This window comes from Tinamus guttatus, unplaced genomic scaffold, assembly GCF_059628265.1.
Source record: "Tinamus guttatus ecotype Peru unplaced genomic scaffold, ASM5962826v1 Tinamus_guttatus_pri_ptg000628l, whole genome shotgun sequence".
Lineage (NCBI taxonomy): Eukaryota > Metazoa > Chordata > Aves > Tinamiformes > Tinamidae > Tinamus > Tinamus guttatus.
Genome location: NW_028289162.1, coordinates 24,505 through 37,508, shown reverse-complemented (window position 1 = coordinate 37,508; position 13,004 = coordinate 24,505). Strand labels below are relative to the sequence as shown.

The 13,004-nt window shown below is 70.8% G+C and overlaps 1 protein-coding gene across 1 annotated transcript; it reads left to right on the top strand.

The window, feature by feature from the left end:
• Positions 1–3,807: 3,807 nt before the first annotated feature.
• Positions 3,808–12,175, top strand: LOC148592287 (EMI domain-containing protein 1-like). The gene is made up of 15 exons (XM_088535264.1): positions 3,808–3,999; positions 5,689–5,802; positions 5,880–5,986; positions 7,307–7,387; positions 7,495–7,556; positions 7,627–7,783; positions 7,867–7,941; positions 8,372–8,521; positions 9,014–9,100; positions 9,186–9,238; positions 9,321–9,374; positions 9,608–9,652; positions 9,741–9,785; positions 10,732–10,816; positions 12,084–12,175. Exons 1-15 carry the CDS (start codon positions 3,878–3,880, stop codon positions 12,173–12,175), a joined length of 1,329 nt encoding a protein of 442 aa, XP_088391390.1. The 5' UTR covers positions 3,808–3,877.
• Positions 12,176–13,004: the final 829 nt, after the last annotated feature.

The following is a 13,004-nucleotide window of genomic DNA, read 5'->3' as shown; positions in this document are numbered from 1 at the left end:
GGTTATTCCCGGGGGGGTGGAGAGGCGGGCCCAGTCCCCGGGTCCCCCCGCTCAGTACCCGGCACCCCCGGGGCCCCCGCACCCGCCGCACGGTGCAGCCCCCTCCGCCTCCCGGTCGCGCCGCCGCTGCCCCGTTCCCCACCGCGCGCCGCTGCCGCCGCCGGTGCCACCCCCCGCCCGCGCCGCTACCTGCGGCGGCCGCATCCGCAGCGGGAGCCGCAGCCGCCCCGGGAGCAGCGGCGGCGGCGGCAGCGCAGGGCCGGGCGGCGGCGGCCACGGGCACCGGCGGCGCGCGCGGCCGCGCCGGGCACCCGCGCCGGGGCTGCCCGGGTGCGCGCGCAGCGCCGCCACACGGACACGCGTGGGCAGCAGCAGCGGAGGCTGCGGCGGGAGCGTGCAGGGAGCCGGGGCACCGGCTGGGCCCAAACGGGCTCCCGCGCCACGGGGGGGCGTCCCAGCCGCGGCCACTTGGGGCCCATCGGGGCCCTCGCGGTGCGGGACCCGCTGGGCAGCAGCCGCACGAGGGCCTGGGGGTCTTGAACGGGACACGAGCCAGGGACGGGGAGCCCGGTGGGGACTCCTGAGGGTGCTGCAGCCCCACCTGGGATCTCCCCACGGCCCCAGAGCCCCTCTGCATCTCAGCCCAGACCCCGCTCTGTGCCCAAGTTCCATTGCAAGGCGCCCGCTGCCAGCTCGGAGCTGCCTTTGGCTCGCCCGTTCACCTGCCCTTGCTTTGCCTGGCAACCGCGGGGCCTTTGTGGGTCCTGTTGCTCCCACCACCCTGTGCAGATGCTGCGGGAGCCACCACCTGCTCTCTGGGGTGGCCCCAGATCCGCCAGGATGCGGAGTGTGACCACCCTGTGTGCTGGAGCCATGAGGGTGCTCTTGGCTCTGCAGCGGGTTTGGAGAACCCAGCAGACACTGCCGTGATGGAGCTTGGCAGAGGGTCCCTTGGTCATCGACTACATGGTCCAACCTATGGAACTGGCCACAGAGACAGTGGGAGGAACAAGCCCCTGTGGCCACTTGAGCTTAGGGCCTTAAAGATGACATGGCTGGAGGTGACATATGCACAAGAACACACCTCGTTGCGCCACTCACCATCACCCTGACGTCACCCTGGCACTGCTTGGCCAGGCTCGGGGACCTGCAGGTAGTTTTGTGGCTTCTGAGTTTGCCCAGAGCACCAGGACCCCACAGACCTCCCCTGCAGTCATCACTGTGGACAGGAGATGCACTGAAGGGTGCCCATCAGTCATCTTGGGGAAACTCCGGCACCCGGATGGTGCCACTCTGGATGTTGAGGACGTGGGATGTTTAGGCACGTGGGACTGCATTGAGAAGGATGGGGAAATGGGGGTGGGACAGGGAACCAAGACAGGGACATGGTGTAGGGTCATGGAGGCAGCACAGGGAGCTAGGACAGGGACAAGGCATTGAGATATGGAGCCAGGACTGAGAAATGAAACTGGGGCAGGGATATGGAGATAAGGACAAGAACAGGAAACAGAGACTTGGAGGTGGGACAGGGCCATGGCACAGGGCCACATAGGGGCCATGTAGCCGGGACGAGGACACGGGACAGGATTCCACTCACCACCATGGAGCCCAGGAGGCCTCCAAGCACCAGAGCAGGGAGTGGGACAGGACACAGGGCGGGTCCCTTGTGGACAGCCCCACGCAGCCCCTGCCCGGGCCTCAGGTTGCAGTTTAGCCCAAGGCCCTCCCTCAGCCTTGTTTAGTCTGAGGAGGAGCGCGGTGACCTTCAGCTCCCAGAGGGCCGGGCAGGCTGAACATGGCTGCCGGTCACTCCGCAAGGCCCTGCCTGCCCGGCCAGCCCTGGGAGCCTCTGGCATCTCCTCCCTGCACCTGGCCCCGGGCTGCCCAGAGGGAAGGAGAGCGGCTGCGCTGGGGTCAGGCTTGGTGTCCCTTTGGGGACAGGGAAGCCACCTCGCGTTGATGCCCCGGTGATGCTGGGACACATGGGGGGACACGTGTGCCCCAGCCCTGTGGTGGCCCCACAGGTTGGCCTCACTGCCACTCAGCATCACCTGGGTGGGTGGCAGGGGGCTCATCACGTGGGGTCCCGGTGCCACCTCAGGGCTCTGCCCATGGCCGTGCGGCCCCAGGGGCAGGAAGGAGGCGGCGCAAGGAGCCCGGTGCATCCCAGCTCCTTGGCCGCGGCCCAGGCAGCCTTGGCTGCGCTAAGCTCCCTGGCCTGCTGCCCATTGCCGTCCTCGGCCGCCTGGCCTGGTGCCACGGCAAGAGCCGGGTGCGCGGAGCTGGGGGAGCCCACGGGGCCACGCACCCACAATGGGCACGAGTGCACCCTTGGGTGCTGATGCGCAGGCAATTGCATCATCTCCCCTTCCTTTGGTGGCTGCGGTGGCACCCTGGAGGCAGCACGGGAACCGGGGTGGTGGTGCGGGATGGCACTGCCTGCCAGCGCGGCGCTGCCGTGAGTGCCATGCTCCCACCGCGCCGGGCATGTTCCCGGATGCCCGGGCAGCCTCCGCTCCCGCTGGCGCGGGAAGAAACGCTCGGCTCTTCCCGCGCCGCCTGCGGCGCGTCGCGGGGAGGGGGGGGCATCACAAAAGAGGGAGAAAAGAGGCTCTTTGAAGAGCCCCTTGGAGGCAGGGCGAGAGGGCCGCGCCGAGACGCCCCCAGGGCTGCCACGTGCCGGGCGCACGGCCAAGGCTGGGGCAGGCACCGGCGGTGCCGGCCGCGCCGGAACAGGGTCCCCTTTCTGCTGTCCCTGTGGTTGCAGGGGAGGCTGGCACCCGTGGGCCCCCTCCCCACAGCTGCTGTCCCTTGGTTCGTAGTGGGGGACAGGGCCCCATGTCACCCCTATCCCCAAGTAGCCACCCCGCGGGACGTGTCCCCACACTGCTATGCGGACAGGCCCAGGGGGGAAGATGGGGACAGGGCATCACGCTGGGGTGACACAGACCCCGGACCCCTGCACGCACACAGTCACACCCAGACCACACACCCTGTGTGGGTGTGCACACACCACCAGCACTGCAACCCCGTGCACACACAGCCCCCTGCACATCCACACCCGCCGCCTGTGCGGACCCCCCGCACACTGCTACACACACTGACACCCCCTCTGGAGACCACCCACTCCCGTGCACACACTCGTCTCCTCCAGCCCTGGAGCAGAGACCACACACGCTCACCCGCACACACACGCACCCGGATGCACGCACACAGCCGGATGCACAGCCGGACAGACACAAACACGAGGAGCGGCGCGAGCCCCAGTGACGTGTGTGCGCTGCTACCTGTACACAAACACTCGGAGGCTCACAGGCACACGCACGCTGACCTACACCCACGCGGGCATTGCCAGCAGCTCGGACACGCACAGCCACATGGGGACACACGCACATGGAGCCACTTGGCACCAGCCACTCGTGCTCCCTCCAGGACCCCGGCAGGATCCCTGGACCGGATCCCCCTGGACCAGACCGGACCCTCCCCGGACCAGGCTCCCCCAGAGCCGCGTCCCCGCTTGGACCGATCCCTCTCGGGGCCCCCGGGCCCGCCCCCTTGCACCAGATCCCAGCCCAGCCAGCCCCCGCAACGGGACCCCCCGCTTCGGACCGGACCCCCCCCCACGCCCGGTGCCCCGGAGCTGCCCCGTGTGCCGGTCGCCTCCCCTCCCGCCGTCGCCAGCGGGACCCGCGGGCCGGGCGGGCGGAAGGCGGCGGGGGGCGGAGGGTCTCCTCCTCCTCCTTCTTCCTCCGCCTCCTCCTCCTCCTCGTTCGCCGCCTCCCCGAGCAGCAACGGCGGCCGCCCCTCTCGGCGCCGGTGGCCGCGCAGCACAGCAAGCCGAACCGGCCGAACCGGGCCGGGCCGGGCGGTACCGGGCATGGCGGGCGGCGCCGGGGGGGCCTGGCCCCGCCGCCTGCTCGCCCTGGGGCTCTGCTGCCTCCTGCCGTCCCCCGGCTCCGGCACATGGAGCCCGGCCGCGCTGCAGCCCTCCGCCCGCAGGTACGGCCCGATACCGGCACCGGTACCGGCACCGGTGGTAGCGTGGGCCACCGGCACCAGCAGGCTCGGGGGCTGCTGGGGACACGGAGCACCGGGGGCCAGTGGGCACGAGGGACAGCGGGGCATGGGCGGCAAGGCACTGGGTATGGGGACATGAGCACCCGGTGTAGCCCAGCACTTGGTACCGGGCACGGAGGGGCTGCTTGGCTCCCGGCCAGCAGGGCCACCAGGGCTCTGGGGCCACCAGGGCTGGCATGGGGCTCTGGGGCCACCAGGGCCGGCACAAATACAAGGTTGATGGGAATTCTGGGACCCACTAACCAGGGGTAATGGAGCTACTGGAGCAGTGGGAGGCCTGGATACGGGGAGGGTACTGCGACCCCTCCAGGCTCCTGGGGCTGCCTGGGACTCCTGGGCTCTCCTGGGAGCCGCCCCATCCCCAAGATCCTGCTGTGTCCGGGGATGCAGCGCTGGGGGAACCCTGGTGTCCCCAGGACCACAGGCCCATGACACCCCGTCCCCACTGTCCCCACGCCGCCAGAGTGGCAGGCGGGCGGCCGGGGGGGTTGTTTACAGGAAATCTCTGGCTCGGGCCCCGGCTCCGGCACCGGATTGCCGGGACCTCCCGGTTCCGCTCAGGTCAGCGAGGCGACGGGCAGAAGCTGCCTCATTTCCCCTTCCCACCCGGCCAAGCCCAGGAAACTTTGGCACCAACTGTCCTTGTCCTGCCTCGGGCTCCCCCAGCCCAATGCTCAGCCCCTGCGGTGTCCATCGCTCCACTGGTGCCCGCCGGCCCCCTTCCTGGCGCGCCAGCACATCCCTGGGGTCCCACGTGCCCGAGCCAGGGGCACAGAGCCAAGAGGATGCTCCGAGGGAGGTCTGTTGGGATTCGGAGCACATCCCGGCGCCGAGCACCAGGTGCAGAGCCCAGGCATGCTCGTTGCACGAGTGCCGGGGTGGGTCGGGTCAGGCCGGGCCATGTGAGCGCTCGCACGCTCCGGGCCCAGCCTCCGCAGACACCTCCAAGCCGGGCATTTCCCTGGAGCGGGAGTGGAGCCCGTGCCGAGATGGGGAGATTGAACGGGCTGGGGCCTGTTTGCCACTGGCACGCGGCATCTGGGACCTCTCCCGGAGCATCCCAGCATTCCGGGCACCATCCCCGCTCTGCGCTCTTGCCACGTGTTGACCCACCTGGCGGGCCGGTGCACGGACTCTGCGCTTGGGAGCACCGTGCTTGTCCCCGCCATGGTCCCCTGGGCTGGCACCAGCTACACGGGTGGAGGCGCCCGGTGAAAGGAGCCTTTGTGCAGGATGGGACGGGGGCGCGGGGCGCCGGGGGGCAGCGGCCCCGCTCCAGCACGGACGTCGAGCTGGCGCCAGCCCCGAGCCGCCCGGGAATGCGGCAGGAATGCGGGGGCCCCCAGTCCGTGGGGCGCAGCAGATGCCACCTGGGAGCATCTCCTGTGGGTCTCTGCCTGGACAGGAGGGTCCCATCCTGCCCAGCCCCCCTGGAGCAGGGATGAGGTCCGCAGGGTGCCAGCCAGCCCATGCAGGAGGCAGATGGCACCACGGGCACTTGTCGGGCAGCTCTAGCAGTGGGACTCTCAGCCCCCTGTGCTTTGGGGTACCCGTGCCTGGCACCCAAGGGCCCCCTCCAAGGGCTGCGGGTGCCACCGGTTCCTCTTGCAGCAACTGGTGCTCCTACCCGGTGACGCGGACGGTGTCGTGCCACGTGCAGAACGGCACCTTCCTGCAGCGCGTCTTCCAGAGCTGCCGGTGGCCCCTGGCCTGCGGCGGCGGCAGGTAAGATGAGTCGTGGTGCCAGGGCCTGGCTGGCAGCCTGGGGACACGGGTGACGCGGGTGCCCCGCTCCATGCCAGCAGCTACCGCACCGTCGTGCGGCCCATGTACCGCGTGGCCTACAAGACGCTCACGGCGCTGCAGTGGAAGTGCTGCCCCGGGCACGCCGGCCCCAGCTGCGAGGAAGGTAGGACCCAGTGGTGGACCCGCTGGTGGCCCTCCAAGAGTGTGTCCCTGCAGTCACCGCCACTGCCGCAGGGCCAGGCAGCATGGGGCAGGAGAGCAAGCAAGTGTTGGGTGCTGTGCACCCATGGATGGGTGGATGGATGCTGCTCATGGATGTGCATGCAGAACATGGTAGGGGCACTGGCAGGTTCTGTGGACTGGGCACCCATGAATGTGTGGGGGCAAAGATGGACAGATGGATCCCATGTGGATGGATGGTTGGTTGGATGGATATAGAATGTTCCTGGATGCATGGAGGGGTAAATGAGTCGGTGAGTGGATAAAAGGAGGGATGGTGGGACGGATGGCTGTGCCTGTGGACCAGGGACCGCGTGGGTGGCTGCTCCCATGTGCGTGGCTGAGTGGGTGGGCAGCGGCCGGGTGGCTGTGCCCACATGCGGCTGTGCCTGCCCGCGAGTGACAAGCAGAGCGGGCACTGGGCCACGTCACAGGCCTAACTGGCTGTGCTGGGGTGGGGGTGGCCTTGCCCCCGGGAAGGGGGACGTTCCCAGCAGATGGCCCTGCCACACGGGGACACTTGTGGGGACTGTGGGGTGGTGCGGAGGGCTGGGGGGCCTGGGGCTCGGTCACCACGGGATGGCAGCTGCCACATGCCCAGGGGCCCTGGGGCCAGCTGGGTGGCAGCTGCGAAGGGGAGGCCCTTCCTCCTTCTTCTCAGTTCGTGCTTTCCCTCTGCCCTCCTCCTCCTCCCTGCTGTGCGCTGGCCCTGTGCCCCACATCTGGCCCCGCTTATGGTCGCGCTGGCTGTCCCCTCCGGAGGTGGCAGTGCCTGGGTGTGGTGGTAGTGCGGGCGGGACGTTGCCCCAGACACCCTTGTCCTGCTGCGAAGGGAACATGTCCCCTGCCACCTCCCCTAGGCTCTGAGCTGAGCTGGGGAGTCTTGCTGGGTGGGGGGTCCAGGGAGACCTGGTCATGGTCCTGAGGACTTGGGGGGTCCTGGGTGGGTTTGGGGAGACGTGGCTCAGGATGTTGGTCGTTTGGGAGGATCTGGCTCGGGGTCTTGGGTGGCTTTGAGGGTCCTGGCTCACAGCACTGGGTGCTCTGGGGGGCAAATTTGGCTCCTGGCCATGGAGAGGGGGGGTCTTGACACGGGGTCACGGGTGGGTTTGGGGCTTTGAAGGTGCTGGGCGCAAGGACAGGACAGGAGCATGGAGGGGCCCTGCAGATCCACTCGCCCTTCGCGGGGTGCAGCCCGGGCCCCCCCAGGGGTGTCCCCATGGGTGTCCCCGTGCGGGGCGCCTCAGCCCCCTCCCCTCCGCAGACGCTCGTGGCTCCCTGGCGCTGCGGGACGCGGCCCGGCCCGGCCGGGGGGGCACCGGCCGGCCCCCCGCGGCCTTCTCAGGTGGGTGCCTCGGGGGCGGGGACACGGCGGGGACACGGTGGGGACACGGCAGGCGGCCCCGGGCCCGGGCGCACGCCGGCCCCACTGACCTGCCCGCGCACCCACAGGGTGCCTCAACTGCAGCCGCCTGGGCGAGCTCGCGGCCCGGCTCGCCGCGCTGGAGCACCAGGTGAGCGCGGGGGGACGCCCCGCCGAGGGGGGCGCCTCCGTGTCCCCCCAGTGCCACCCTCTCCTTGCAGGTGGCCCGGCTCGCGGCGCCCGACCCGCCGCCCTCGCTGGCACCCTGGGGTCCCCCCACGGGACGGAGCCCTGGGCAGCTCTGGGGGTCCCCGGCCGCCCGCGGGAGCCCCGGTGAGGACGGTAAGTGTTGGGGGGGGGCGCCCCGGGGGTCCGGGCGTGGTGGCAGTGGGTCCAGTTGGTGGGAAAGGGGGGATGGAGGCGAGGGGCCTCCCTGAGGTTCTGCTCCGGTGCAGGGCGAGCCGGCCCCGAGGGCGATGTGCGAGGCCGGGGTCCCGCCGCGGGGCCCGGAGCCCAGGGCCGCACGGGGCCCCCAGGTGAGCTGTCCCGCCCAAGGGACCCCTGGCACCCCCAGGTCTCTCCTTTCTCCCCCTTCCTCTGCCCCGTCCCCCGCAAACGCCTCTCGGGTCCCCACAGTGCCCCATGTCACCCACTCCTGCCCTGCCACACGGAGCCCCTCCTTGAGCCTTCAGAGCTCCCTGTCACCCCCTCCCCCAAATATTACTGATCCCCAGCTCCCCTCGAGCTCCTGGTGATGCTGCATGGAGCCCGGAGCCATCCCCTCCTTTTGCCCTTCTGGGCTTCTTCCCAACCCGGCTCCATCAGGGCCTGCCCTGGGATGGAGGTGACCCCCCTCCAGGTCAGAGCTACCCCTCGGGCCACCACCAATGACACCAGGGATGGGGAGGGCTCCAGGGAGTCCCCCCAGCATGGTCAGAGCCTTCGCCCTCCTCTTCCTCCCTGCAGGGCCCCCGGGCCCCCCCGGAGCCCCCGGCCGCGATGGAGCCAAGGGCCTCCCCGGGGAGAAGGGGACCCCAGGGCTCCCTGGACCCCCAGGTCCCCCTGGCCCTCCCCGGGCCCCCATAGGACCGGCCATATCCCGCGTGTCCAGCCCAGGTGAGGAGGGCCCCTCTGCAGCGCTGATCTGGGGACAGGGCGGGGGGCCTGGGGCCACCCCCCAGGGTCGCCACAAGGGCTTCCAGGGGGAAACCACCCCGGGGGGTCCATGGTGCCGCAGGGATGGATGGGAGGTCCCCGCTGGCAGAGCGGGCAGCGCTGTGGTGGATTCTCTGCTGTCTGATACAGGGGTTGCGCCCCTCTGCGCAGCAGGCACGGAGGGCTCTTCCCCTCCGGCCTTCCCGGGTCTCGTGGGAAGCTCTCAGCCTCCGCCAGCAAACACGGCTCGAATGAGCCGGGAGCCACGGCCCGCTGGGGGGTGCGGGCACATCTAGCACGTCCGTGTCCCCGCGGGGCTGGGGACAAGGCGGGAGGCGCTGCCAGGCTGCGGCAGCTCCGGCGCATCCTGGGTGGCACCGGGAGCCTGGGAGAGCACGGGGAAGCGAGGGGGGTGAGCCCACTGCCCGCCCCCACGGCGCCCGCTGTCCGCAGGGGACCCGCTGCTCTCCAACAGCTTCACGGATGTGACCGGGGGCATCGTGGGCCCTGCCGGCCCCCCCGGCCCTGCAGGACCCGTGGGTGAGTGTCCCCCTTGCCAAGGGGCGGCTGGGGGGGCAGCTCATGTGATCCCCCCCCCCACTGAGCTATGACCATCTCCTTGCAGGACCCCCAGGCCCCCCCGGCCCTGTCGGGCTGCCTGGGCCCCCCGGACCCCAGGTGAGTGCCAGGAGCAACAGCCCTGGGTGACTCTGCACCACGCTGGACACCCCCGGGCTGAGACCGGGTGTTTTCATCACAGGGTAAAGTCGGACCACCCGGGGCTGCCGGCCCTGCCGGCGAGAAGGGAGACAGGGTGAGTTGTCACCGTTGTCCCCGCTTCCAACCCGGCCCCGTGCTGGCACTCCAGGTGCCCGGCCTCAGGGCAGGGCGGGCGTCACATCTGCAACGAGCTCGGCAGGTCTCAGCACCCGCAGCGGGTGCAGGGGGCACCACGCTGGCAGCCGGGCCCTGCTCCGGTGCCCGTTTCCCCACGGGGGCTGCACCACCACGTCCCCACTGTTTAACCCCCCATCCCCTGCTCGCCAGGGCCCCCAGGGAGAGCCGGGCAGCCGCGGCCGCGACGGGGCACAGGTAGGTGGCTGGACCCGGCGCCGGGAGGGGGACGCACCTGTCCCCTTGTTCCCCTCCTTTGCCAGTCCCTCTCCTTTCTGTGTTGCAGGGCGAGCCAGGCCCCAGGGGCGAGCCGGGTGACAAGGGCACTTGGGTGAGTGGCAAGCGGCCGGGGGACAAGGCAGCCGGGGGACAAGGTGGCCGGTGGGTGCCCCCGCCGCGGGTGCCACCACGTGGGCCAAGGGGGAACTGCCGCCGGCCGCGTCCTTCGTACTGATGCCAGGCACACTCGGTGGCCCCGCATGATGCCACCACGGGCCACCACCCCAGCAAGGGGATGGCGCGGACCTTCCGCACGGGAGTGTGCTGCTGCTGTCTACCCCGACGGTGGCGTGGGGGTCTCCAGCTGTGTCCTGCACCCACGTCTCGTCCCTGAGACCCTTATGGTGGCATGAGGGTGCCCAGCTGTGCCTGGTGCCTGCATGTCACTCCTGGGACCTCGACGCTGGTGTGGGGGTCCCTGCTGTGCCCTGCACCCGTGTCTCGTCCCTTCAAGCCTGACGATGGCACGGAGGTCGCCGCTGTGCCTGGTGCCCACATGCCACCCTGGGGACCCCTGTGCTGCTGGGGGGACCTGTCTGCGCCCGGCACCCAGAACTCATCGCCGGCATGACGATGATGCCATGGGGGTCCCCACTGTGCCTGGACCCGCTTCTCACCCCTGGGGGTGCCAGTGATGGCAGGGGGGCCCCCGCTGTGCCCAGCACCCATGTCACATCCCTGGGACTCCAACGATGGCACGGAGTCCCTGCTGCACTTGCTCGCCCATCCCCAAATGCGAGGCTGGTGGCAGCTGCCCATGCCAGGGTGTCGATGTCCCCAGGTGGGGGTGGCACTGCAGGGCCACAGGGTGCAGGGCAGGGATGGCTCTGGAGGGGGGCACCCCAAATCCCTGCTCCCCACCGCGGCGGGTCAGGGGTGCCGGGGTGCACCCAGCCCGGGGGGCAGCTCTGCAGTGGGGCGGTAGCTGCAGGGCCCCGAAGCGCCCAGCACTCGCGGGTGCCCCACGCGCCCTCACGCCACCGCGTCTCGCTCCGCAGGGGGAGGGTTTACACCAGCTCCGTGAGGCGCTGAAGATCCTAGCAGAGAGGGTTCTCATCCTGGAAACCATGATCGGGCTCTACGGTGAGTAGGGAGCCGCAGCCCCCGCGGCCACTATCGCCATGGCGTGACACCATCGCTGGCGCCAGCGGTCAAGCTGTGACGCCGGGTCCTGCTTGCAGGGCCAGGGGACCCTCTGGTGGCACAGGGTCATGGGGGCAGCCCACAAATGCCTCTGCCTGTCTCCACGCTGGGGACACCAGGTGCCACCAGGGCAGCTTGGGGACACAACGCCCCCATGCCCAGCGCTGCACGGGGTCCATGTGTGGTGGGGCAGGAGAGTGGGGGGAGCCCTGTGTCCCTCAGGGGGACATCTGCAGCCCATGGGGACACCCCCAAGGAGGCACCGTGGGGGACAGGAGCGAGGGAGGCCCCGGCATCCCCCGGGAGCACCCGGCAGCCCTGGCACCAGGGGCCCCGCAGCACCCGCTGGCACCAGGGCATCCCCGCGAGCACCCGGCCTCCTGGCGAGCACCCTCCCCGTGCGTGCGCGAGAGCCCCAGCACTGCGTCCGCACTGCCCGCATCACCCGTGTCACCCGTGGCGAATGCGCTCTCTGCTCTGCTCTCTCGCTCTCCCCCAGGCCAGTAGCTCCCACAGCCTCCGGCGGCAGCAGGCCCAGCTGGAGGTCCTGGCTGGAAGGGTCACCTTGCTGGAAGCTGTCACCTGGCCAGGTAACAGCGCCGCCGCCTGCCGCCCCCGCCCGGCTGCCGCGTCCCCCCGCCGGCGGGCCCAGGCGTCCGGGCTGCCCAGAGCGAGGGTGTCCCCGGAGCTCGCCAGGAGCAGGGGGGCTCCAGAGCCCCCTCGAGCCAAGTGAGACCATGGAGACCCCTGATCCAAGAGGGAGAACCTGGGGCTCCCCAAGGAATAACGGGGAGAAGGAGCCTGGAGCCCCTCTGGAAACTAGGGAGACCCTGGAGAATCCCTTGACCCAGGGGAGACCATGGAGACCATCTTGGGTCTAGGGAGACCAGGGAGACCTCTTGGATCAAGGGAGCCCCCAGAGCTCCCCAAGGCCCCAGGGAGCCCCGGGAGCCTCTCTCACACCACGGGGCCCCTCCTGGGCTGGGGGAGACCCCAGAGGCGCCCGTGGGTGCCGTTCTGCCCCCCAACCTGCTCTCCTACCCGCGGGGAGGGGGCTCCTTGCCACCTGCCGTGGGTGCCAGCCGGGTGCTGGGCAGGGGCTGCCGCACACGGTGCCGCCGGGAACGGTGCCACTGGGAGCCAGGTCCCCAGGGCCCCCATCCGCGGTGGGAGCTGTGCAAGGCCCTCACACCTCCTCTTCCCGCAGGACCGGAGCCCGGCTCGGGCAGCGGCGCCGTGGGGCCGCCCGGCGCCCCCCAGCCGCAGCGCTCCCGCCGCCCGCCCGCCAGCACCCCATGAGCCACGATGGGTGCCCCCGCTGCCCTCCCGGTGCTGCTCTCAGCCGCCCCGGCCGCATCCTGACGCCGCTTCGTGTGTCCTCCCCTGCGTCGCCGGGCGCCACGGGATGGGCTCCCCGCTTCGCCCCGCTGCTTGGGCACTGACCGCCCCCTGAGGACATTAAATGCCTGCCCCAAGCTTGTGTCCGGCCTGCGTGCGTTTGCTTCCAGCGGGAGTGGGGAGCCTGCGGGAACGGGGACACTGGGGACATCGGGGGCCCCCCAGCCGGGCCCAAGTCTCCCCCCAGGCCAGCTTGGGAGGGGACAGGGGCAACGAGTTGGATCCGGTCTCAGCTCATGCCCAGTCTGGGCCACAGGGACACCCAGCCCAGCCCAGGTGCCCTTCCCGGCTGCATGACGTCACGCCTGGCTGGCAGTCCCCGGGAGGACGAGGTCATGTAGCGTGGCGGCATGACATCACGCTCGAGCCCCCGCAGCAGCCAATCGGATGGGAGCTGCCGTGATGTCGCTCCGCGGCGCCGCGTGCGCCATGATCCCTGCTGACATCGCGGCGATCGCCGCGTGACGTCAGGCGGTGACATCACGCGCGGAGACGCCACCAGCCGCCGCGTGACGTCAGGCGGCGCCGGCGCCCCGCAAGCGGGGCGGCTCTTGCGCGACGCTCCCTAACCGCGGCGGGCCGAACCACCGAGCCGCGCGAGGGGGGGCTCGGGAGAGGGCAAAGGCGCCGCGGCTCCCAGCGGCACCCGCCGCCCCGGAGCCCGGCCCCACATCCCAGCTCCGCCACTGCAGACCCGCTCCCGCGGCGGCGGCGGTGCGCGCTTCCCCCA